General features: G+C 44.4%; 1 protein-coding gene across 6 annotated transcripts in view; it reads left to right on the top strand.

Moving 5' to 3' along the window:
* Window positions 1-24,695, top strand: part of mpp2b (MAGUK p55 scaffold protein 2b) — a 64,358-nt gene that overhangs the window by 8,567 nt on the left and 31,096 nt on the right. The window contains exons 1-2 of one of the 6 annotated variants that reach the window (XM_015362242.2): window positions 6,384-6,456; window positions 20,228-20,352. The exons of 1 other annotated variant lie outside the window; for it this stretch is intronic. Coding sequence is in view for 2 of the 5 variants with exons in the window: in XM_006638240.3 (XP_006638303.3) it covers window positions 12,740-12,830 (91 nt within the window). In the remaining 3 variants the exon portion in view is untranslated. Of the gene's footprint in view, window positions 1-6,367; window positions 6,457-7,180; window positions 7,204-7,444; window positions 7,470-12,509; window positions 12,831-20,227; window positions 20,353-24,695 lie in introns of those variants that run through there. 4 more of the 6 variants (XM_015362241.2, XM_069185704.1, XM_015362245.2 and 1 more) reach the window with 4 other exon arrangements.

The raw sequence follows: 24,695 nt of genomic DNA on the forward strand, positions 1-24,695 counted from the left end.
TAGTTATCTCGGTGGCTCTTTCTTTATTTGATGGAGAATGACTATATGAGCAAAGGCTTAGTGAATAACAGCACACAGTAGAGACGCACGGTTTTGACAGATGACAGGACTGCAGGCCAGCAAGGGTACTACAAATACTTTTCCAGGTCTCTGTCCCAAACAGAGACCCATGCTGTTGCATGCATTTCATCCACAGGACCAAACCCACGAGGCCACGTAATCACAGATTTTAAACCATTTGAAGTGGTTGCTTGATCTTAACATCATATACAAACACATAAGAAATCTGTTGGTCAGTACAGTACAACAGTGATTTGCTATCTTTTACCACAGAGGTCTGGAGATCAAAACTCCTGCATGTTCTTTAGCTCCATGTCTGTCAGAACTTCACCAGACTGTAGCAGACTGGACTAGAGAGGATGTTTGCTTTCACAGAAAGGACTGGAGGCATGCTGAGGTATGTGGACATGATATAATTCAAGGGTCAATTGTCCCTTTGAAACCAGAATACTTATTTCAGTAGTTATTCCCCTAAATTGAGCTTGATCAGTTTAAACCTTCTCTCTCCTTCATTGTCTTTTCCCAGTCTGGTTGTCTTTTCTGTAGGCATGAGTTCATGACCCATTTCCTCCAGTTGGCATCATCCTTGTGCAAACAGTCTGTGTGCTGAAGCACTAAGGTAAGCCAGGGGACCATCGCTCAGTATGAAAAACAGATCCCAGCAAGGCAGAGTTCTGTTAAAAAAACCCTCAGCCGCAAATATCATTAAGAGCTTTACAGCTACTACATGAATTACATTTTCATAATTAAAAAATGTCCACTGCAAGTTTTTTTTTCCCAGTAATCCCTTTGGCTGACCGTGCAAACATGCAGAGGAGCTGTTCTCTCTTTTTTTTGTGTGTGTGAATGGATCTTTTGCAAATTGGAAGGCAAGGCCTGTGTGCGCATTAGACTGCAGTTAGGTTTCTGGCTGTCATTCCGTATCGCTGTAGATCACTTTGATTTGTGCTGGCAATTGCACAGCGGCGAGGTCCACCACATTACTGGCACTCTCTGGGAGATCTGTCTCCCGAAATCTGACCAGCAGCGCCCCAGTCAGGGAGTGTGGATGAAACAACTATCTTCGCCGACCCTCGTCATCCTAACAGAATCGCACATTCGAATGAGCGAGAGTTAATGGCTACATGGACACACAGTTTTCACTGTCTTCAGCATAACCACACTACTTGTACAGTATATATTGCATACGCCATGGACACAGAGCAGCTCTACTTATATTGAGTTTTATTCCATTTCTATTCCATCTATTATCATGTAACCTTATTTTCATAAGTTTTGTGAGCTGGCGGAAAATACATTTCATTGCCAGCAACTACTGCTGCACGCTGTGTTGTTGTGCATTTGATAAATACATTTTGATTTGATTGGATTTGTTAATGTTATCCCTGCAGTGCCAGTTTGAGATTGTAGCTTTAATTTCTGTCCTCTATTGTGCCAAATGTTCCATTATGGAAGGTGGTGGGCAGGGACTGGAGAGGTAGCCACAGGCATGCATTACTAAAAGCAGAAGTGCTGAAGGTGTGACTGGGTTAGTCAATATTTCTGGTTCTCACACAATGACAGCCTGCTGCTCTCAGTCCTCAGTATGGGATCTGGATCCAAGTTATCTAGACTATCGATGCACTGGCTACAACATAGTACCTGTAGCTGGGAATCTCACCCTGCTGGAACCATCTTGACTGGAAACAAGAAGCCTGTTGAGGTTTCTAGACGATTGCTCAGAAGAACTGCATTATCTGCCTACTACTGGTAGTAGTACTCCCTACTAGAGCTGTAGCAGCTTTTTAGGGTTGTAGGTGCAGTCTTTAGTCATCGCGTAATGATGGACTGTAGAAAGAAAATGTTAAAACCCCAGATCTCTTAAAAAGTTATCAGTACAAACGTTTGTGAAGTCAGGGTTTGGCAAAACTTTAAATGCTTTTTTTCCATTCTGTGGGGGACTGCAGATTGCCCAGTGCTGTCGTGATCTCTTTAAATCCCGGCCCTCTGTGGCTCAGTCTCTTGAGAAACAACCTGTTCATGTGAGCAGGCAGAATTGAGCCTGTTTGCTTGGCAGATTTCTGCTTCCAATTACCAAAAGGACAAAGTAATCCCATCAAAGGAAACTGTTCCCAACTAACTGATCTGGATCTGTTTTACCCAGCTTCGACTCCTCTTGTCTGTAGTGGAGAGCCTTTAGAGATTTATGAGTCAGTGGACTTCATTTGGACGTGTAGGTGAAAGAAGCGTTTTATGTTGATGTGCAAAATGTACATCTCATGCTCACTCGAAATGTGGAAAAAGAACTTACTGTCATTGCCCGCAGTCTTCTGTTGTGCAAAGTAGGTCAATCTACAGTGACAGCTGCTTCTTTTTAATGTTCGAATATTAGCAACGCTGAGTAAAAAACAGAAAAAGTACGCTAATTAGTCATAATAATCCAGTATTTGGTGATGAGATGGCTGTGCAGTTTATAAAGGCCTCTCACTATATGACCTTTGACCTTTCCCCAAGCAGAGCTCAATGAAGACAAACCCCTCAAGCAGTAAACAGTGCTGTGCTACCTGCATGGAGTTTGTATGTTCTCCCTGTGTTTGCATGGGTTTCTTCCCACAGTCCCAAAAAACAAAAGGTTGATTAATTGGCTTCTGGGGAAAATTGGCCCTGGTGTGAGTTGGTGCCCTGCAACGGATTGGCATCCCAAGCCCATTGCTTGCTGGGATAGGCTCTGGCTATCCACTATGACCCTAAATTAGATAAAGTGGTAAAACATGGCTGGACGGATGCTGTCAATCTGTCTTTGGGTATGTGCAGAGTGCAGATATCTTGCTGTTGTTGCTGTGAATAAGTGATCTTATTCACTGAAGTGGCATCACCTCGCTGTGGGCACTGTGTTCCATCTTCCCTGGAGGTTGTTAGGATGGCTCTCCCACCCTGATTTCTTTTCTTTACCGCTTAAGTGTTGCCGTGGCAACCAGGAATTAGGCATCCCTGATGAGATCACTTCGGCCCTATTTAATTTCTTGCATGAGGAATTTGTCTTTTCGCAGACCCCAGCTTGCTCTCCAAGAGACACACAGACAGGGAGAGAAGCTGGGGGTCAGAGCGCAGGGTCAGCCATTTATACAGCGCCCCTGGAGCAGTTAGGGTTAAGGGCCTTGCTCAGGGGCCCAACGGAGTAGGATTCCTCTGCCAGCCGCAGGATTTGAACCAGGAACCTACCAGCCACAGGCGCAGATCCTGAGCCACAGAGCCACCGCTCCTCCCCTGATGCCTCTTTCTTTCTCCTGCCTCCCTCTCCCATTGCCTCTGCTATCCTGATCTTGTCTGGCAGTCTTTCTGTTCCCATAAAATCAAACTCAGTGCGAGTCACATTGAGGAGTTAGCAGAAGTCATATGTTTATTGGGGAAAACCACAATTGACTCAGACCACAATTGACAAGGTGTTGGTTTCTGTAATCTTGTTTTGTTCAGACTGGTTTCAGGATTGTAGGTTCAGGAAGTGGAAGAATGTCGGTCAGAATGAAGTACATGACCCGAGACTACAGGGATACATGCAGGGTACATTGCCTATGTACCCTAACAATGATGAGTTAACAAGTGGAATTTTCCACGCCTGTAATTTCAGTCCGGCTTTGAAATCTCTCAGTGGGTGTCACAGTGACCAGTGGGCTCCTAATTGTGACAGAAGGAAGGTATTTTAATTATAGTGTATTAAATGTTGGTTTACTGCAGTTACACTCCAATTAAACTGGGACTGCATAGCTGCTGTTGAAGCTGGCTGTTTCAGATCTCATTAACGGGTGGCACTTGAGGGTGCTTTAGTATTAGCCTTTTGCACACACAAAAGCAATTCTAATCATGTTTATTCTCCATGAATAGTTCAGGGGATAGACATTTTCACTGATTATTTCTTGAGCAGCAGGTGAAACGGTAGAGCAGTGGTGAGCATTGCTGTGGCCGCCTGGGTTTTCTCAACCAGCGCAAAATAAAACTACTGGTTGGTTAGTTGGTGAACTGACAAAAACCGGCCCTGGTGTGTGTATCCATGTTTGTGTGCCCTGTGACAGACTGGCATCCCATCCAGGGTGTATCCTGCCCCTTGCCCCCATTGCTTGCTGGGATAGGCTCTGACTCCCCGGCAGCCCTGAACTGGAAGAAACAGTTAGGAAATGGATGGGTGGATTTTTCTTCCTGTATTTCTTACTATAAGGACCACAGCTAAATCGGATGTCTGTTCACTCACAGAGTTGTTCCTGGTAGAGTCCTCAAACGTCCTGCAGCAGTCCAAGGGTTGCAGCTGTAAGTCAATTTAGTAAGTATTGGCATGGCCAAGTGTTTTAAGAAAGGAAGAAGCTGTTTGTCATGAGCTTTGTTCTTTATTCCCCAGATGATCCTGTGTATTTTCTTTCTGTGCCTTATGGGAAACATGCTGAACGTCTTTTTAGGTGTGTTATTTGCACTTGTGTTTTCATTTTATACTCACCTTATGGATGGTTTCCCGGTGTCTCATAGCATAAGTGCTGCACTGACCCCACCCACTCATCGGTTACTCCCCTGCTGATGGGCTGTGAGCTCCACCATGCCTGACTTACCCCACTGACATCTCTGCTAGCCCGCAGGTACCTGAGAAGTCTCTGGAGCACGCTATGCTTTTCTGAAGGCCTCTGTGTTTAATAGCCCCAATATAGCACCAGGATCCCTGAATTCTAGCTGTGCAGCTGCTGGATATGTCTGCAAAATTCATTCAGTGCTCTGTAAAATGGGAGAATATCTGCAGTGCATCTGTCTGGAAGCGAGACCTTGGATAAACTTTTTACTGAACTACGGTTTGTTGAGACTTTTGCTGAACCCGCAGAAGCTGCACACAAGAAAGCTTTCAGATGGGGGCTGCGTCATTATGATTGTCTGTGAAAACCTTGAATCACTGGAGGGTTAAGATAGGTGACCATGCTAACACAGTAGAAAGCCTTCCACAATGACTGAGATTGTGGCCTTGAACACAAGAACAGAAGAAAGGTGACCAACATGCATGTGCATCTAAGTTATTTGGTAACTGGCAGCATACTGATCAGATGATCTCATCTAGCTATTTCTTAAAATATCAGGAGACGCAACATGGCAAGACACCTACCACCCTTTGTGTAGAGCTGTGCTTCCTATACTCAGTCCAAACACACTACTGTTGAATTTTGCAGATTATACTGTAGTAGCCCATTGAATTAAGTGTGGTCGGTACCTTTTGGGGATTTAAGAATACTTCTGTCAAGTCTCCTACCCTCTCCAGTTCAAGACTTAATAAATCAAGTTCTTTAAACCTGTCCATGTCTATTACATATTTTATAGACCGGGAATTCTAGGGATTGTTCTCTAAACTACCGAAAGGGCCAAGCACTTGAATGATTTGAAGACTTTCGCCCAACTTTCTTTGCTGTCTAATTTGCGCGGTGGGGGTGAGGCTGCTGAGGGCACAGCCGTCCGCGCCGAGCTGCTGATCCGTTCGGGCAGAAACATCCCCCGCCAGCACCCCGAGGTGAGCCGAGGCTGGGACGGCCGGGATGAATGTGCTCCTGGAGCAGGAAGCCGGCAGTCTTCATTCCCGGCTCCTCCACCCGAGGGGTGCTCCGGGCCTTGGGGAGGGGGGGTTGACGTCAACGCGCGAGGCACTTGGGAGGGGGTTCCTGGGAGACGGCAGGTCGAGAAATACACGAAAGCCGGGGCGAAGGCATTTGCAGCTGGAGGAGATTTAAAAAAAAAAGACAAATTGTGTTAGCAGAGCTCCAGGCCCTGTCTCGAGGGGCTCTGCAGTGTGCTCAGCGACTCGCGCTTTGCCCTTATGCTGAGCAGGGCGGTTTCCTTGCTTCACAAATGAAATCTTCCCACTTGCTGTCTTTGTGATTGTGCTCTCCTCTCGTCACGTCCATCATGTTCCCTGTGGTTCCCATCCCGGTTGACACATTCCTGTCTCCCGTGCTCCTGCAGGCTTGAGGTGGAGGGGTTGGAGTGGCGTGACGCAGATTAAAATTTCATACATGACTGCATAGCAAAAGGAATATCCCTTCAAATGTCCTTTCGTTATTTTTAAGCGACGCTTTTCTCCTTGATGCTCGGCGATGGAGCTCGAATATTCTGCGGGGTTTCCACGGTAGCACGTTACAAGATGATACTGTATATTGACTTCAAAAAAATACAATTCTCATTCAGCTCCCTTTCCCTGCACTCTGTTGTGGTTTTAGCTGCCGGGACCCTACACGGTGCAACCGTAGAATTGATGCATCGCGTTACTCTCTGTGTACGATACGTAACCCTACTGTCTCTCCCCACGCAGCTGTCTGGCGCTGTGAGTGCAGTGTGGAAGGTTTTGCACAGGACGCGAGATTGAGATCATGCCCGTGGCATCGCCCAGCTCTGATTCTGGTAAGTGCAGGAGTTTGTTTCTGAGATGGTGCGCTGCAGCGGGGTGAGACATGAGTGGCTTTGATGTCAACTCGATTCCTCACTGATCCCAACCGAGGGCTGGGGCCATTGCTGGCTGGTAGGTCCGATAAATCAATCCACCCTTCAATTTATCGCCTAAAAACAGTACACAATTTAAATCAAAACCTCACCACCTCCCTAAGAAAACAATATCATTTAACATTCCTATACAAGTACGTGTTTGAAAAATGTCCAAATATGAAAAAGAACAACAACTTGTAAAATACAAGTTATTACAATAATATTTCTACTAATATGCGTGAGAAAATCTGCGATGTCCCTTCGCGATGACAGTCCCTGGGTCGATGGAGTCCTACTTGATGGTGTGGACTGTGCATTGTATCTTCAGTCGTGTTTGGAGGGATGGTGCCTAACTGAGATACTCCTGTAAATTCGAGGTTTCCACTACAGCTCAAGACTTTTTCGTAAAAGGTGCGTTCAGCCTCAGGGTTTGTGCCCAGTTTCCAAACTACCAACCTATGGCATTTCTTTTTTACTTTGAAGTTTCAGTTTGAAAATTTCTGTTCTCGGCGACGGGTAAAATCACGGCCAGGAAACGCAGCGCGCATGTGCGAGGGGGCGTGTCTTAGTCAGCGCAAGTGCGAGGGGGCGTGTCTTACTCAGTGCGTGTGCGAGGGGGCGTGTCTTAATCCGCGCATTCTTTGCTGCAATGGCGGTAAATTTACGGTAGGTGGTGAATCTCGATGACGATTTTTCCTTCTAGCGCTCTGTTGTGTTATTATGATTAGTTTAAATGTTCATACGCTTTTTATGTGACTCAGATAATCGGTGGATCAATATATTGCCTGCTTTCTCGAGGTAACAACGGTGTGCTTGATTCTGTTTGTACTGAACAAGTATTTCACCATTAAAGATCGTCATTAACTAACTGGAATGGACGAGCTTGTGGAAAAACACAGAAAAAGTGGATTGAGTTTCCCTTAGAGTTCAAGGTATCGAATCCTTTCCCTACTAAAGTCATTACAACAGACTTAAACACCAGGCAATACTGTGTTTTTCAGTGTCATTTCCTCGTATTAATCGTTTTTGTCCGCATGTGTATTAGTAGGTTCGAGTGCAGGTAGGAAAATGTGGGTGATTTAAAATAACTTAGTACGCTTATGTTTATTTTTAGGAACAGACATGTCTTGAAAGTGCCAAAAGAAATCTGTTACAAAACTGCTAAAAATAAAGTTCTCAAAACAACAGTCAGAACCGTGTAAAGGACCGTGATGATCAACATTTGGTGTGGTGCCAAAATTGACTGTTACAGAAATGTTGAACTTTTCGTACATATAATTATTTCACACATCGAGGCTCCAAAGGTATAGCATGCTTGTTCCACTTCAGTCTCTCTTCAAGAGATATGAGCTGCTGTCCCCTTCCCTATGCTTCCAATTGGTATCATTTTATGTTTTACAAACAGTATTTAGCCTCTTTAGGCCTGTTTAACAAGATACGTAGCCAAGCCTTCCCCCTTGGAACCAGAAACATAATCTAGCAGCTGTATTCACAACGTCTATGAATAAGCATTTATGTAACTCATAGTTTAAGATGTCAAACATTCATATGCCTACTTGCATTCTTTGGACGTAATTAGTTGTTAGATTAAGCGATACAAATAGTCGATAGATTAATCGTTTACAAAATAATCGTTAGTGGCAGCCCTAGGCCCTAGACACTGTGCCTACAGTGCCTAATGGGGAATCCAGCACTGGTGGCTGGGGATTTGTCAGCAGCTGAATTGCATATTATGGTGTCCAGCAGACTGTAGGAGGAGCAGTGGTCAACTTGTAACTAGAAGGCTGTACACTCCTCTCGGACTGATGGAGTAACATACTCAGCTGTATAAATGGGTGCATTTGTAAAGCAGTCCATCCATTTTGTGGCGACTTCATCCAGTAGCGGGTTGTGGGGGATCTGGAGCCTAGCTCGGCAAACGACAGGCGCAAGGCAGGATACACTCTGCACTTGACACAGGTTACACCAGGGCCAGTTTTCCCCCAAACTGATTAACCTACCAGTGTGTCTTTGGACTGTGGGTGGAAACTGCAGCACCTGGAGAACAGAGAAACTCCACACAGACAGCACGCCAGGCCTGGAATTGAGCCCAGGGCCCCAGCACTGCAAGACAGCAATGCTAACCACTGTAGCCTTGCTGCACTCACAGCATCCACTCGATGAATTGTAAGTCACTAAAAAATAAATGCATCAGCCAAATAAAGATACTTAATAGAAGGCCTATCTGATTACCCTAAGGTTACCAGGCCCGGGGGCCAATTAATCAACGCCTGTATCAGGACACAGTGCGTCTCCAACCCACTCTGAAGCAACAGGCAACCTTGCAATTGCAGATACAGACGCAGCAGCCCAGAGCTAAATAAATCAACAGAGCGGTTTTGGACTTACAAAGCACGGCGCCGAGTCGAAATCACTGGGGGACTTTTGACATTATTTAAGAAAGAATTGCTATCCACTCCCCATCTATTTGAAAGTTTTCTGCTCTGAAATGGCCTGGGAAGAATGCCAGGCATAGGAAATTGAAAGTCGACACAGAGGGAGAAGTAATGGGCTACAAATGCGAGGGCTCGCTGTGTGTTTACAGATAATTTGTGCTTGGTTTTTCTAAGACGATCTGTAATATTTGGCTGTAGATGTTTTTATTTTAGTATGCTGTCTTGCTGTTAAGATGTGCCAGGCTCTGCAGTGTTTGTTTTAGCTGGGCAAGACCTTGCTGGTCAAGATGGATCTAAATAAAGCTGTTGGGAACTACAGAGTGAACAAAGGCTCTTAGCTGCAGCTGATATATGCCTGTTCGTTAAATTATTTTGTTGATTTGTCTGCCCAATGCGAAACTGCCGATTGCTTCTTTGTGTCTGGGCTCACAGTGACGACCCCTGTACCTGCACGGGGAGGATGAGGAAATGTGCCACAAGGCTCACTGCGATGTACAGGAGGGTCAATGCTGATTGGAGGAGAGGTGTGTCCTGCGATGATGTCATCGCATGCCTCGAGATTCCCAGGAAGTTGCAGGGTGTTGCCGTTTTGTTGGCAGTTAAGCCGACTTCTTTGCATCACTGAGCCATTTGGCTGCCACTGTTGGGGCAGTCCCAGTTTTTGGCCGGCAGTGTCATCTCTCTGGCTCAATCTCTTGACATCTGGATAACAGAACTCAGCTTAGTCTGGGTTGAACACCTTTTGCTGGCTGAGCCTTTTAGGATCCCCGATACCCCCCTTTTAAATTGTGTGACCTTAGCCCTGAGGAGGAGCATGATGAAGATTGACATTGTGTCAGCTCGTTGCTGTAAGACAGGAACTGATGAGAGCAAGGTGACAGTGTTCATAATTTTTAATGTGTGCAAGAATGGGATGAGATGAAGACCTTTTCCTCCCGATATCCTTGCTTGAAGACGAACAAGACAGATGCTGAAGAAATAAATAGTTTTGTCTCACTCCATTTCTTCAGAAATGAACAATATGTGATTGTTTTGGAAAAAAAAGCTCCAAATGCCACGGCTGATTGGATTACTCATGAGATGGCTTATTACTGTTCAGTTGACCTTTATCGTGCGTTTCATCCTGGTACAAATTTCTGTAGTCTCCTCATCACTTAGTGGGAGCTGAAATGAAAGTACGTCTTTGCATGATTGCATAAGCAACATTACAAATGAGAGGGTGGCATTCAGCCAGGCTTGATCTTATGGTTACATGGTGCTTATTGATCAGAAAACTAATCAGGCCTCCTCAGGGGTTGTGGGGAATTGGTATTCATGGCGTTGGGTAGTGTCATTGAAGAATATCCTATGCAGCAGGATAGGATACTTCAGTTACTCAAGCTGCTGTCAGCCTGCAAATACTGAATGTACTTTGTGCGTATATCCAAACAGCATTTTCACACTTCTGAAAATCAATTCTGTACAGAAGGTTGCGCAACACAGAAAATTGGAAATGTGTGTGATGTCCTGGAAACACTTGCACCTTCTAAGAGTCATGGAAACTAGGAAGAACTGTTAGTTCCCAGGTGTTTCATATAGCTACTTTTGCAGTGCAAACATTAAGTACGTGCATATGCTAATACAGTACCTAGATGTGCAGCTAGAAAAGCAAGAAATCCAATTGGTATTAACCAGACTGCAGCCAGCCATTAGGAAATTGCTGTAGTGGGCTATACATGTTGTGGTACAAATTGCAAACCCAAGGTTGCTGGTAAAGTTAACTGGAGGTCCTGAGAGCAGTCCTGACTGGTGGTTAAAGATATTGGGGTGCTTTTTGAAAGAGCAAGGGCACAACTGACTGTGCTCCATTTTCACACCTGGAAAAAGGCAGTAAATCCTCAAATCCTCTCCTCTCCCCGTGATTTGCTTGAGTGGAGCATAGCTTGTGTGCAGAGGGAGTTGTGCTTCAGCTGTGTTTATCCTCTCATCTGTAAAAGCCTGAAATCCTGCGGGTGAAAGAGGCTGTCTATGTGCACAGTGCTGATACTATTCTTTATACGACGGATCAACCCACATTCTCACTGGACAGGTCAGACAGCTGAAAATGCTATGGTTTTATACAGTCCTTTACTGTGAACTATATATATATTCTAGGTGACAAATAATGATAGCTCTGTGCTTTTAAAAACATCTTCCTTCCAGCAACTGTTATTCCACTGCCAGAGGAAAAATGCTTCTTGTTGTAGTCCCTGTCTAATCTCATTTAGTGTAATCCCTCTGCTGAGTTTTAGTGAGGAAATGGAAGCTGCTAAAATCATAAATATAGGAATATATTTTTATTACCTTTTGGATAATCTGAGCCTTAAAGAATAATTAGGATAAAACGAACATACAGCAATTTAGTTTCATGAAAATATGATGACCCAAAAGCTACAAATCAAAGCATCTCTTAGATTTGAAAGAATGCAATGTTAGGCACCAGCAATATTCTCTTCAGGGTAGGATATGCAATATTGTAATGTGTGACACGTTCAGCTGAAAACCCCCCGATAGTGATCTGTTCCCTCGCTTGCCTGTCGGGCACCTCCCTGTCCTGAAATACTGTTAAGTCCGTTTACATGCATATTTTACAGCACTATCACGAGCGATGTAGAGATTCACTACACGAGCGAAGAATAACAGGGCTGTCAGGTCCCTGTTCTGTGCTCTGAATGCCAGATGGATGAGGGGAGCAAACAGGAGGTCAGAGATGTTCAGGTGGGGTTGAATTTAGCCAAACAAAGAGTTTAGGCCTCTTTATAACTCAGACAGGACCATTCCTCCTAGACTGGGACTCCCAAACCAGGGTCTGTCCCTCCAGTGCCTTCTGGGTTTCAGTCCAGCATGCTCAGAGCTGAGCTTAGTAATCAGAGAGCAAACCCAACCAAGTATTAGTTGGATTAAATCATCAAGCGTGTAATACAGAGGTCATTTGGAACAAAAATCAGAAGATGGACATGTATACTTCTCTGAATTAAAGGGCTCCTCATTCAAACCTAATTAGATCCGGAGGACCTGAATTTCTGTAGAGGTGCAAAAGTAGTCATTACTATGTCAGTGCAAGCTTTCGTTCCCCTTTTTCTTTGCCCTGTGGGTGCTGTGCAGAGCAGCGCTTAATGAGATCTCGGCTGAGACACTTGTTACGTAGAAAAAGGATTTTATTGATTAAAGGCAGAAGCGTGTTTGTCAAGGTGCAAGAAGCAGCAGAGCCCTTTCCAAAGCAAAAGAAGCACGTAGCCCCCAGTTACATTTTAGGAGATGAAAACAACAAAGCATCCAGCCTCTTAATTGTTTTTCTGCCAGATCTGATCGGATATTGCGGTGTTGAGTGCCAAGGAACTGGGTGTATAGCTGCCACTTGTTATCAGTGTGGAGAAACAGGGGGGTGGGGCTGGAAACGGTGTGACGAGGTGATTGGACAGTGTGGGCAAATGAGGTCACTGTGGGTGGGGAGTAGAGGGAGGGGCCTTGTTTACTACACTTACTATTATTATACATGCCTGCCAAGACGCAGCCAGTGCTTAGTTAACTCCTCCTCAACCTCCCCACCCCTCCCTTTCCCTAAGACATTGTGGAAGATGTCAGCGTGAGCACTCAGCCCCTTCCCTGCAGACAGCTGCTAGAGAGAGGGTGCTCAGGCTCGTAAGGAAAACTCAGCCGAGCAGACAGGCTTGAGCTAAACCCAAGCTCCAGCAAGAGATCGCTCGTTCTCTCTGCGTTTCCGCCCCCCCCCTCCGTCAAGCCGTGACATGGCCAGCAGCCGCTTGAGGAGATTATCCCTGGGGGAGATGGGCTCTTTAAACTCCTCGGAGGGCTCGGAGCTGAAGCTGAGCAGAGAAGGTAAAGTGTGGTGGGTGGGAGGAGGAGGAGGAGGGGGAGGAAGAGGAGAGCGCTTTTTTTTCCACTGGGTTGGAGGATTGGAAAAAGCACCATGTTCCTGGAGTGCCAGTGTCTCGGGGCTGACTGGGGCTCAGAGCGAGAGATCAGAGCAGAAATTGCAGGATTAGCTCGAGCTCAGTTAGGGAAGTAGTTTCTTCAAGTGTCAGGTCAGCGGGTTGAAAGTGTAGCGACCCAGGTGAGCTCACACAGGATGAGTGGATTGAGGCAAGGAGATTCTCGGTTTAGACAGAATACCCCCGGCCTCTGTCAGCTTGTTTTGTGTCTGAAATGGATTTCTGATGCATTAAGGCTCGTCAATTTCAAGATCGTATTTTTGTATTGATTTGTATTTCCCGTGTGTGATTTGATGTGGGATGTGTGTGGCATGCCTGTTGTTTCAGGAGTGCTTGTGAGCTCTGATGTTTGTTTCGGATTGTGTGCTATGTTTAGCCTGGTGTCACACCACAGGGTCTCAGCTGCCGTGCAAGATCGGGAGGATGTTTTCCTGGTAGGGAGGAGGAGTGGTTGTATGAGTGTGATCTGGCTCTAAACAGTCTTGATATTGTGAATGAAATCGCTCTGGTCCAGAGACTCTGTAAAAATGCACTTGCTACATCCAGCAAGCTGCTGGCAAGTACATCAGGTTGTGATCTCTGTCTGCTGTGTGGAGGAGACATGGCGAAGTGTCTCAGTGAAGCCGGGACCCTCTGTATTGCTTTAAAATACGGCGGTGATGGTGATTGTAAAATTCTTGGTGCATCTGGCACCTCCTGAAGCCAGATCTTCACTGCTTCTCAACCTTTTCTCGTTTTTTTTTTGGAATGTTGTATTTGTAATATACGATTATAGAGCTAGGCAGTTTTATGTTTGTTCCTGGCTGAACATCAGACTCTCAGAGCCTGATGAGCTCTTGTTTAGTTGTAGCAAACGTGTCTCTCACAGTAGGTTCAGTATCCTTCCCAGGACTGTTTTGCAGGCCCCTTCTGCACTGGAGCCTGGAGCCCGGAGCCCTGGCGGAGAGCTCAGAGGCTGTGTCTTTTCTCCTGAGCTCTGTACCGTCTCTGATGTGGTTTAAACAGCGGTGTCTTCTGAACTTTTCACACTCTCACCGGAACCTTCCTTTGCTTCTGGCACTTTTCCATAATCCGTGGGAGGTTATAATCATTGACTGTATTGCACCTGTAGTATGTGCACTTCAGTACTGTTTAACCCTGGCAGCTTAATAGTGCAGACATCTTTCCTGAAAGCTCAGCGGTCTTTGGTTTGCAAGTGAAGTCAGAATGCCAAGCACTGAAAGATTGCTGGAAACTTAAGAAGCCCCATGTGGTGCCTGCTTGGAGATAGGCAACATTCCACTCTCCAAGTAACTAAGGGGCGTCCTGGAGCCTGTACCCCTATAATTACAAGATAGCTCTCTCCACAAGACCGTAATTCAGACCAGTCTGTGGATCATGCAGAGGAGAACACTGCTAATGCGTTAGGTTATGATGTATAAATAAATGGTTCCTAGAGATTCTATTAATTTACTTAATATCAAGTTCTATAGAGGGCTTATAAAGCTGCTATAGATACACAGTGGTGTTCATCCTGATTTTAAAACAAATACTAACCTTGATCTTACCTAAAGACTACTAAAATATCTGGATGTTTTAATAATCTACACAACTTCAATTCCTAGTAAACTGGAGTTAAATAGAAGGCCTAGTAAACCACAATTATAGAACTAATAATCGGTCTTTTTAACTCTTCTAGACAGCCTCTGATGTGTTTTATGAGTAACATGTTTTTACTAAAATGAAAGTTTTTAGTAATCCACTGTTAAAGACCCTATGAAGAGTCCTGCATATTTCATAAGGAAATAATTAGGATCATTGATTGACTGCACGGGTTGGAACAATAAGCAGAAGACGCAAGACCCTCCAGAAATTGAGGTTGAAAGAAAGGCTGACCAGTATACCTTGTGCTGCCTTTGAGCTATACTGCTGTTAATAAGCAGCTACAGTACCTGCCATAATTTTAAATGTCCAATTCCAGCCCGTTGTGGTTTTGCAAGACACAGATACCCCAAAGGTGTCTTAAAAATATTAGAAAAGCATCTTAGAGTAAAGGAGTTTATTGTCATATGTACATGTATATTGGGATTCTTACTGTTCTCTCAGAACATACACAGTACAGCAGACAACACCACACAGTGTAGCCACTACATTACAAAATGGTTCATAATAAATAGTAACAACCAGAACAATAAATGCGTTGTAAGAACAATCAATGTAGTGAAAAGTACATAGAGCAGTGGATTGAGTTCTGAGGAGCTGCACAGTTAGCTGTTAAGCATGTGTACTGACAGTAGGGTTTTGACATCTAGCAGCAAAGACGGACATAAAAAACACCAGTTCCACTTCTGCAAACTGCAGAGATGTGTGGCTGTGCAAGCATGGGATGTCCAGTCTTTCAGAAGGCTGTGGACCGCAGAGACACACGCTGTGCGAAACGAAAGCAGATGGCAGAGCCTTGGGTATCCACAGGCCCACTGCAGATGCTCACTGCCACTGGACTGTAAGCCTTTGCCAAAGAGGTTTGCTGCTTGCAAAACCTCATGCCTCGTCAATAATTCGCTTCCCAAATGAGGGACTGCCCTTCTATACTGCTCGGACTGAGTCACGAGCAGCCCACGGACCTGTCAGAGAGAGCCCCTGCAGCCAGACCTTGAGGTGCGTAGAGGGATTTGCTTGCAGAACATGTGGAAGATGATCTATTTAAGAGGCGGGCGGGGTTTGATGCTAGGTGCTGGTTTACAGAAGGAACGAGCTGGCAGTCAGGTTCCCTACACAAAGATCCTGGTTTGAGTCTGCCTGTTCCTTCTTCTACGGCCTGCACTCCATTTGAAGTTCAAAAGCAATCGTCACAGACATCCGGTGCAGGTGCATACTAATGAGCCTTTGATGTTGATAACTCATGCAAAACTAAAGGTAAAAAAAAGAAGCACATGCAGTGTACAAAAAGAGAACAAGCAAAATAAGCAAATGCTCCTATCTTTGCATGAGGGTTTTTAAGCCGAGATTTTGTGTGAATGTTCTATATTGCTGCGTTTATCCTTAAATTATGAGGATTTGAATTTCACCTTCATTGGCCTTTGCTCACCTAGTCTGTAAAGGAAAGTGAACGTATTTGTCTTTGACGTTGTTAATGGGATGGGAGAGATTGTCAGACATTTCACAGGCATCAGCGACGCTTAGCATGACTTGTGTTTGAAAATCGTGACCTTAGGAGTGAAGATTAGAGTTTCCCAGCATGCGTTGCTCACTATTCCTGCTCTCTCGTTTGGAATTTCCGTCACCATAGCAATACCACAGTAGAACACAGATCAGCTAAGCCTAAACTATACATAATCTTCTAAACTACAGGGATATCCTTCAGCACTTAGTTAGATTTTATACTTTTCCTTCTCTATTCAAATTTGAAACACCAGTTGTGGGCACTTTGCTGGAAGGACAGGGGGAAAGGCACACATTCAGAAAGAAGACAAGCTGGTTTCCGGATGGTTTGAATGATCCTGAGGTTTTAATCACAGCATACAGACTCTGGGTCTTCCTGGTAATCCGGGAGCAGAGTGGTGGCTCTGTGGCTAAGGATCTGTGCCTGTGACTAGAAGGTTGCCGGTACAAATCCTCCGTTGGGCCCCTGAGCAAGGCCCTTAACCCCAACTGCTCCAGGGGCGCTGTACAATGGCTGACCCTGTGCTCTGACTCCAAGCTTCTCTCCCTGTCTGTGTGTCTCATGGAGAGCAAGCTTGGGTATGCGAAAAGACGAATTCCTAATGCAAGAAATTGTATAGGGCTAATGAAGTGATATTATGTTATGGTCTTCTGTTAGCTGTGGCAATACGAAGAACTGAACTGACAAGGCATGTCCCAACAAATTGCAAGCAAAGTCTTGCTACTTGTTATGATAAAATGGATTCTTCCAAGATGATACATGAAAATCTCATGTATTTTTCTTCTAAATGTGCTTCCCATGCTGGCAAGTGCACAATGGGGATTTGAGCAATTCTAAGCAAGGTGAAAAACCTCCTTCACCAATATAAAAGCATCAGTTACTGTCTCCTTTACGGTGCTGAAGGTACATCTCTACAGGAGATGGCTAGTTCATTGCAAGTAGACCTACACGTAGGTTTTAAAGTCATCTTCCCATCTGCATCTTATAGTTCTGGTGCATATGTATGTGTCTGTATGGACAGAATGCTTGGTCCCCTGACAGCAGTAGCTTTTGTAGCTCCTGCAAGTGATCATTTGGAATAAAAACTTAATATTTTAGGAAAAACCCCTCGGCAATGACATAATTAACAGTCACATTAATATGAGATGGTGCTACATTAAAGGTGCTATATAAAATGAACCTTTTAAAGTATTCATTTCTGATAACATTACTCTTCAGCTGCTGTGCATTCACACAGTCTATTGAGTAAGCTCTTTGCTGAGAGAAACAGTCATTGAGCGTGTCCTATCACAGAACCCCAACAGGCTGTTATTGCCTGAACACTTGTGTTCACATTGCAAGCTACTAGCCCAAGCGCCTACCTGCACCTGGGATGTCATCTGATGCAGGTCCTGTCAGATTTCTCCAGCAGATTCTTAGCATTGGCTCTGGTAAAGCAAATAATGATTTAAGCCCTGTGAAGTTAGGAAAAGCCACATCTGCCTAGAATAACAAATAATATCAGCTTCACTGGCAGTGCTGCTCCCACTGGAATCTAAAAGCTTGAGAGTGAAAGAATTGAAGTCATTTTAATTGTGCACAAAAACAGCGCTGTCTCACGAGCAAATAACATATTTTCTAAGGTGTGCTTGAGAGCAGATGTTCTGTATCTCTTTAGTGAAGGATGCTTGATTTATTTGGTCATGCATCTAAAGGGGAACTTCAGTCTCAATTGCTCAGACTGGTTCTTACTGTAAATGTCGGTAACAAAATATTATTTACATATCCTGAATTAAGCACAAAAATTGTGAAAGCACTGGACAGTTGCCATGTTGTCGCTACCCCCTGTTCTCTCCATAGGCAAGAGATCCCATGAATTGCGACGTAATGTGGCCCTTCCTGCTCACTAGTCGCTGTAATAGCTGATGTAATGCAATGTAGAGGTTGTGCAGCAGACAATTCACAGCAGAAATGTTCCAACGTGATCTGCATGCAGAGTTAACAAGTAAGTTATCTTTGTCTCGACGTCAAGAGTAATATCTCTATTAGATTAAAAGAGATGTATTCACAAGCCTGCTTGTTTACAGTTTGATAGGACTGCTTCATCTCACGGGAGGTTTTGCTGCCTGGTTTTGAATCGCAGAATATGGAGTAAGTTGCAGGTCTTGCATGTTACTGTGTATATTTTACTTTAACTGTGGTTTGAAATGGAGTCTTCAATGCCAGTTCTTTCTATCCCCGAAATATAAAAATAGTGTTGCAGATCCCCTTCAAAAGCCACACTTTAAGATGCATTTTACATGAAAACAAAGCATTGAGCTCTTTCTGAGTGGTCAAGGTCTCATTATCAATGATGGTCTTATGCACAGTGTGCTAAAACTAAATAGTCAATAATATTAAACCTCAAGTACTCCTGACTGGAATCTGGGAACAGTTTGATCTGTGTATTTGTAGATGCCTGGACTATTTCAGTTCACTTCGTTGCTCTGTGGGACTTTTAGAGCAAGCAGATCAGTCCTGTAGGCATCAGTACAACAATCAGAGGAGCTGGCCTGGAGCCCTGACTGGGGTTGATTAACTGTGGAGCAAGCTCTGAAAGGCAGGGTTTGAGGAAATGGAGCAGTGTCAGCTCAAAGCCTAACTGAATGATCCGATCTTTCCAAAGCTGTCCTTCGGTATATATATAAAGGCAATTTCATTGACCAGCAGGAGTATAACTTTGTTGGGAAGCTTTGGGTGTTTTGGAGACGAAAGCCAACAGATGGGGATCTTTATCATTCTAATTAAGAATCGCAGTCACTCACAGCACTGTCTTTCAAAACAGTAAGGACAGCAGCTTCAGAAAATTTTCTTAGAAACTGGTCGTCAACAGCCAATTAGTATTTTGTGGTGCTGCTTATATTCCTGGTTAAATGATTAAATGTGTCGGTCATCTTGGCTGGAATTGGAGGGTGAGATTCATGCATGATTTTCTTCATTCTCCAGTTTCTCTCACTGTGAGTCTCATAGACAGACCGCATTGATTTGGAGAGCTTTCTGGTTCTATGTCCCTGTATAATCAGTGCAATCCACTGCAATATGACACTTTCTTTTATCTATAGTTAGGCTGGGACAAGTACATGATAAATATGGAAGTTTAAAATTAGTTTTATATCATCAGTCATTCATTTGATTCTAATCAGAAAATTGGAACATCAGAAGGGCTACAGATTACAGGAGCCAGAATGATTTATACTGGGACAATCCCGCCCCTCACTCAGTAAAAGATACTTTCTGTTAGGCTGCCTGTGTAAAAGCTAGCAATCCCAATCACTAGACCACTGTGCTTGTGTACAATAATGGCTTTCAGATGGCAACTGCATTGCATTTGTAAGGGGTACAGGTAACGGTTATTGCACCACCCCCTGTGTAGGTGCTTATTGGGTATACCTCATGCTCAAGCATAATTGTGTTCCTTGAACCCAAAGGGAACAGATCAGGCCAGTATGGGATCTGCACACTTGAGCAGGTGTTGTCTCTGGAGATACCAGTTCATGTGCTGCCCAGTCCAGTCATGGTGATCTCTTTTAGACACTCTTGCTTTATTTCCTCTTTCTGACATCCTCTGGTTTCAAAGCCCTGGGCTCTCTCCGGGATGATCTTCCTTCTTCTAGGTTCAGTTTAGATGCACAGTCTCCCGGAGGTTCATAATGATGCATTTCTTCAAGTTTTCCTTCTGCCATGTCTTCAAAATAAATGACTTGTCTGGCTTCCCCTGGTGTGGTTACCTTGCATGAGCTGGGAGATGAGAACTGTGAACTGTTTAAAGTCACTGATTCATTCATTATCCCTCACAGTCAAGGATGACTGTCTTCCACGAAGCTGAAGGTGATTGATGAGGCCGGTGCCAGATCTGCAGACTGTCTGGCACCTTGAGGAGGTGTCGTCTCAGAAGTCGTGGTCATGTATTGTGCAATACACTCATGGCAGCTCGCTTCAGGGCTCTGCTTCCTCCTGGGTTCTCGCTCTGACATCATTGAGTCGCAGAGTGCTGGTTTCCTATCCAGATCTTCTTGCTCCATCTGATGCGATCAAGACCCAGGGGCTGATATTGATGCATTTCTTTAAGTTTCCTTTGACCGGGTCTTTGAAATGCTTCTTTTTGGTATGTTTGCTTTGTTTAGGCTGGAAGAAGAGAACCTTCTTTGGGAGCCTGGATTTTGACATCTGGATGACCCATCCGACAGACATGCTGGATAACAATCATATCTTCAATGTTTGTTGAAGATATGCCCTCTTGGGACAGAATGTTGGTCTGCCTTTTCTTAAAATGTTAACATTTTCTGCAAATAATGCTGGTGCCACAGCTGTAGTCCTTTTTACAGTCTCTTGTGTGTTGTCTATGTTTTCTGCCTCAGTTACTGTAGTGCAGGAGTAATGATTACTGCATTTACCCAGTAGTTCTGTACTGAAGATTGAGTTAGACCATTAGTCTGGTGGCAGTTGTGTTTCACTAGCCAGCCACAGGGGGGCACTGCTTCTGCAAGAGTCTGGGGCATCCTGACTGACAGTCCCACCCAAACTCTGTGATGCTCATCCACTTGCATGACACTGTTTTGGCTATCCTGGTCCCAGCGGGCTTAGGACATGGCCTGGACTAATTAACCAATTATCTGAGATCTGAGCTGTAGGGCTTAACTTGTACCGGGAACAAACTGAGATGCTCAACAGTCCCATCCATCCACAGACTTTAAGAATTTTGCAGTGAAAAAGACTGAGTGTTTAACCAAAGCATGTGTTAGTACAATTGACCCAGCTGTCAAGACTCCTTTTTAACTGAGTTGTACATTGGGACGGGTGACATTTTGCTTCTTCTTGAAAAGAAAAATCAAGTGGTTGCTTGTTTGGGCTGTGTGCCGTCAATCTTCCGTCGGCTTTGAATACCCAGTGAAAGAGGCGAGACGTTTTCTCAGTGCTCCAGCGATGGGAACGGCAGAAATAGGTTCTCCATGCTGTCAGCCCCCCCTGCAGCCAAGTTTTGGTGTTCCTTTTCTCAACTGCTATTGTGTGTTGACAATGAAATGAAGCACCTGGCCTAAGTGTGCATTGTTTTTGATTATTTTCACAGGGTGGTGTAGAAATACAATAGTCAGGCAGTATTTTCTTTCCTTACAGTACCCGTAGGAATTCATTTGATTAATACAGGTGGAAGCCACACACAGCTTTGCCTTTGCCTATAGTAGAATTGCCCAGTTTTCCTATAACCCTCTTCACCTGTACAGATATCAGCCTTCTCTTTGTGCATCCACATGAGGCACTCCATAATGCAAAGGGCCACAATACTGTGATACTGTGCTTGTGCATTGTGTGCTTGGTGTTGTGATGTGCATAGGTCTGTTTCAAGGCAGCTCCCAATAATTTAGAAGGAGGGAAGAAAAAATCCAGGATCCCTTGTACCTGGAATGTTTCTTAATTAGGTGCTTGTTGATCCTAAGACGTGATGTTCTGAGTTGAACTCCATCTTCCATCTTTTTATCTCAGTGGGGCATGAAGCTTATGCTGCCAAAGTTACTGACATTCTTTTTTAGAGCTTTATTCCAAAGAAATCTGGTCTGCATCTTCCTCTACTCCACATTAATAAATACATAGTATAATATAGAATAGGATTAAAACTGGTAAGTACTATGTTAATAAAGATGATGATTTTTAAAATGGCTTATTTTGGTCAGTGATGCCCCCCTGTGAGCTGTTCCTGCTGTCTAACATTGATCCATATGACCAGGACAACCTCAGTAGTGCCCCCCAAAAGGCAGGATGTCAGTGCAGTTAGTTCAAATGGAGAGCAGTTCTAAAGTACACCAATGTCTGTAATCCTAGCGGAAAGCAGTTTAGAAATGTGTCACAACATCCTCCACACTGATCAAACACTAGGGCGAGCTCTTCAATGCGTTGGGCTGTACTTCTGTGAATACCATTTCTCATTATATTTTTAATGCTTAAGTTGCACCCTGGCCACATGCTTAAAAAGCTGTTAGCATTTGAAGAAATTAGATCTTACAACCCACCTTTACTCATTCCAGGTAGGTTTTTGAAAATTGAGCATTATCTTTACAAACTCTTGCCAGGGGCAGTGAAGTCTTTCTGTTCACAAAGCCGCTAACAGCTTGATTCAACTTACATTAACAATTCTGCTTTCACTAATGCACGTAGAAAGCCGCCTTTTCCTGTAATGAAGTGATTTTAACAATCTGAAAGAGTGTCAGTCATTTTCATAGCACTGCCAAATGGAAAAAGAGGAGTCCTAATTTATTTTCTAATTCAGAGGTGTATAGAACTCTGCATGTACATCAGCAGCTGTTTTTTTTTTCAGCTGCGGTAATGGCAGTTTTGTATAGCTTTTGTGAATCAAATTCTCTCTTGATTCTGTGTTGTGTTTTTCCTCGGCTGGTCAGTTTTCATCATACACTAAGTGTTATAGCAAATACAAAGCACGACAGCATCTTGCAGAACATTTTGATTGCTCCCTTATTCCACCTATGTATTAGTGTGCTCATGTCCAGTTGTGAGAAAACGTTTGTGAACCCTTAGGAATTATCAGGATTTCTGCAGGAATGGCTCCTAAAATGTGATCTGATCCAAGTCGTAATAATAAATAAGGACAGTCTTATTTGACAAACAACACACACAACATTTTACGTTGCCGTATCTTTATTGAACAAATGGTGAACAAAACTCACCAAAAGGACCTGCCTTTTCACTAAAGTCTTCAATGTGTACTTGATCATTTTCACTAGATCAATGTGCTGTACTTATTTTTTCACTCTTTTGTGTCGTACATGCGCTGGTTTACAGGGAAACGTGCTCCTAAAGCTCCTATCTGCATGCCCACACAGCTTGTCCGCCAGTAGGTGGGAAAGTGAAAAGGATTAGAAAGAGCATTAAAATCTGTAAGTAATAGTCGAAGTTTAACTATATCTCATTGGCACTAACGTGATTTCCTCTTCTGCGTGGATCATTGCGTGTTAAGTGGCTTTTATGAAATCTGATTGCACGTCGCAAGAGATGTGAGCTGAGTTTTATCCAGGATGTTTTTCCACGGGTTTTAGTGACGAATCAATAAATTAAGATGCAAGTTACGGTGCATCAGTTTTGATTGCACTATAATTTGTAAAGCACCTTTAGAGCAGATAGCCATCCTATCGCGGGTAATTGGTGTTAAGGATTGGGGTCCACAGCATGACATGTTGTCATTTTCCAAATAGATTTTATGTCATGGCAAGTAGTTGGCATGTGTGATTTATAACTGCACTTAATGTTGCTGTGTATCTCTTTTCAGTTGCAAATCAAATCTCCCTGAAGGAGTTGCTAGCCAGCCTTCAACAGCATCTTTTAGGACCCATTCAGGGGAGCTGCTGGATAGAACTTCAAAGGGAGACTAATGGATCTGACAGGACTTTCCTTTGTGCTTTGCAGACATCTGAGCAGAGGCAGTTCATTTTCTGCAGTGAAAGGTTGTCCCCCCCTCCCTTTCTTAAATTTAAGCCAGCCTAAAAAGATATGCTGCCTGCTTCTGCCCAGCTGTTAGGAAAGATATTAATTAACATCTTCGGTTAGGGCAAATGCTAACCCAGCACAGCAGGAGGTACTGTACTGTGTTACTCTCCCAGGATACCCTGCCAGAGCACAGAAACCTTTTTATTAGCACACGGAAGCAGAAAAACATCCTTAGGGGGCTCTTTTAATTGGGGTCATGTAGAGAATTAGGGTTGACTCCGGGGCACAACCAAGGTTTGCAGATTTTAAAAAGTCTTTACAGTGGAACGCAGGGTCTTCGCTTAAAACGGTGTGTGATTATTTCTAAAAAAGAGGTCCCCTGTAGCCTGCAGGGGCTGTACAGCCAGGAAATATCAGAAAAATGGTTTCTAAATGTGCAAGTAATTGATGACTACAATAATATAAAAACAGGCCAAGTGGCGTCATGTTTTTGTCATCCAGTGACAGTGGCTGCAGGTTTCGTGTTTGGTTCTCAATGTGGCTCACTGTGTCCCAGCCTGTATGAAGGACCCGCTTGTGGAGCTGAGGAGTGAAGCAGACTGTCTCAGCTCTCAGCCTTGCAGTCAGTCTGCTCTGGCCAGACGGGCCCGGTGGTGGAATTCTGTCCCCTCATCAGATAGTGCTGGTTCTGTTCTGGCCTGTCAGGCCCCGTGCTGGAGTTCTGTCCCTTCGTCAGATTTGGCTAGTTCTGGTCTGCCCTGTTGGGCCTGGTGCTGGAGTTCTGTCCCCTTGTCAGATTTGGCTAGTTCTGGTCTGGCCTGTTGGGCCTGGTGCTGGAGTTCTGTCCCCTCGTCAGATTTGGCTAGTTCTGGTCTGGCCTGTTGGGCCTGGTGCTGGAGTTCTGTCCCCTCGTCAGATTTGGCTAGTTCTGGTCTGGCCTGTTGGGCCTGGTGCTGGAGTTCTGTCCCCTCGTCAGATTTGGCTAGTTCTGGTCTGGCCTGTTGGGCCTGGTGCTGGAGTTCTGTCCCCTCGTCAGATTTGGCTAGTTCTGGTCTGGCCTGTTGGGCCTGGTGCTGGAGTTCTGTCCCCTTGTCAGATTTGGCTAGTTCTGGTCTGGCCTGTTGGGCCTGGTGCTGGAGTTCTGTCCCCTCGTCAGAT

This window comes from Lepisosteus oculatus, chromosome 28 (genome assembly GCF_040954835.1).
Source record: "Lepisosteus oculatus isolate fLepOcu1 chromosome 28, fLepOcu1.hap2, whole genome shotgun sequence".
NCBI classification, from domain to species: domain Eukaryota; kingdom Metazoa; phylum Chordata; class Actinopteri; order Semionotiformes; family Lepisosteidae; genus Lepisosteus; species Lepisosteus oculatus.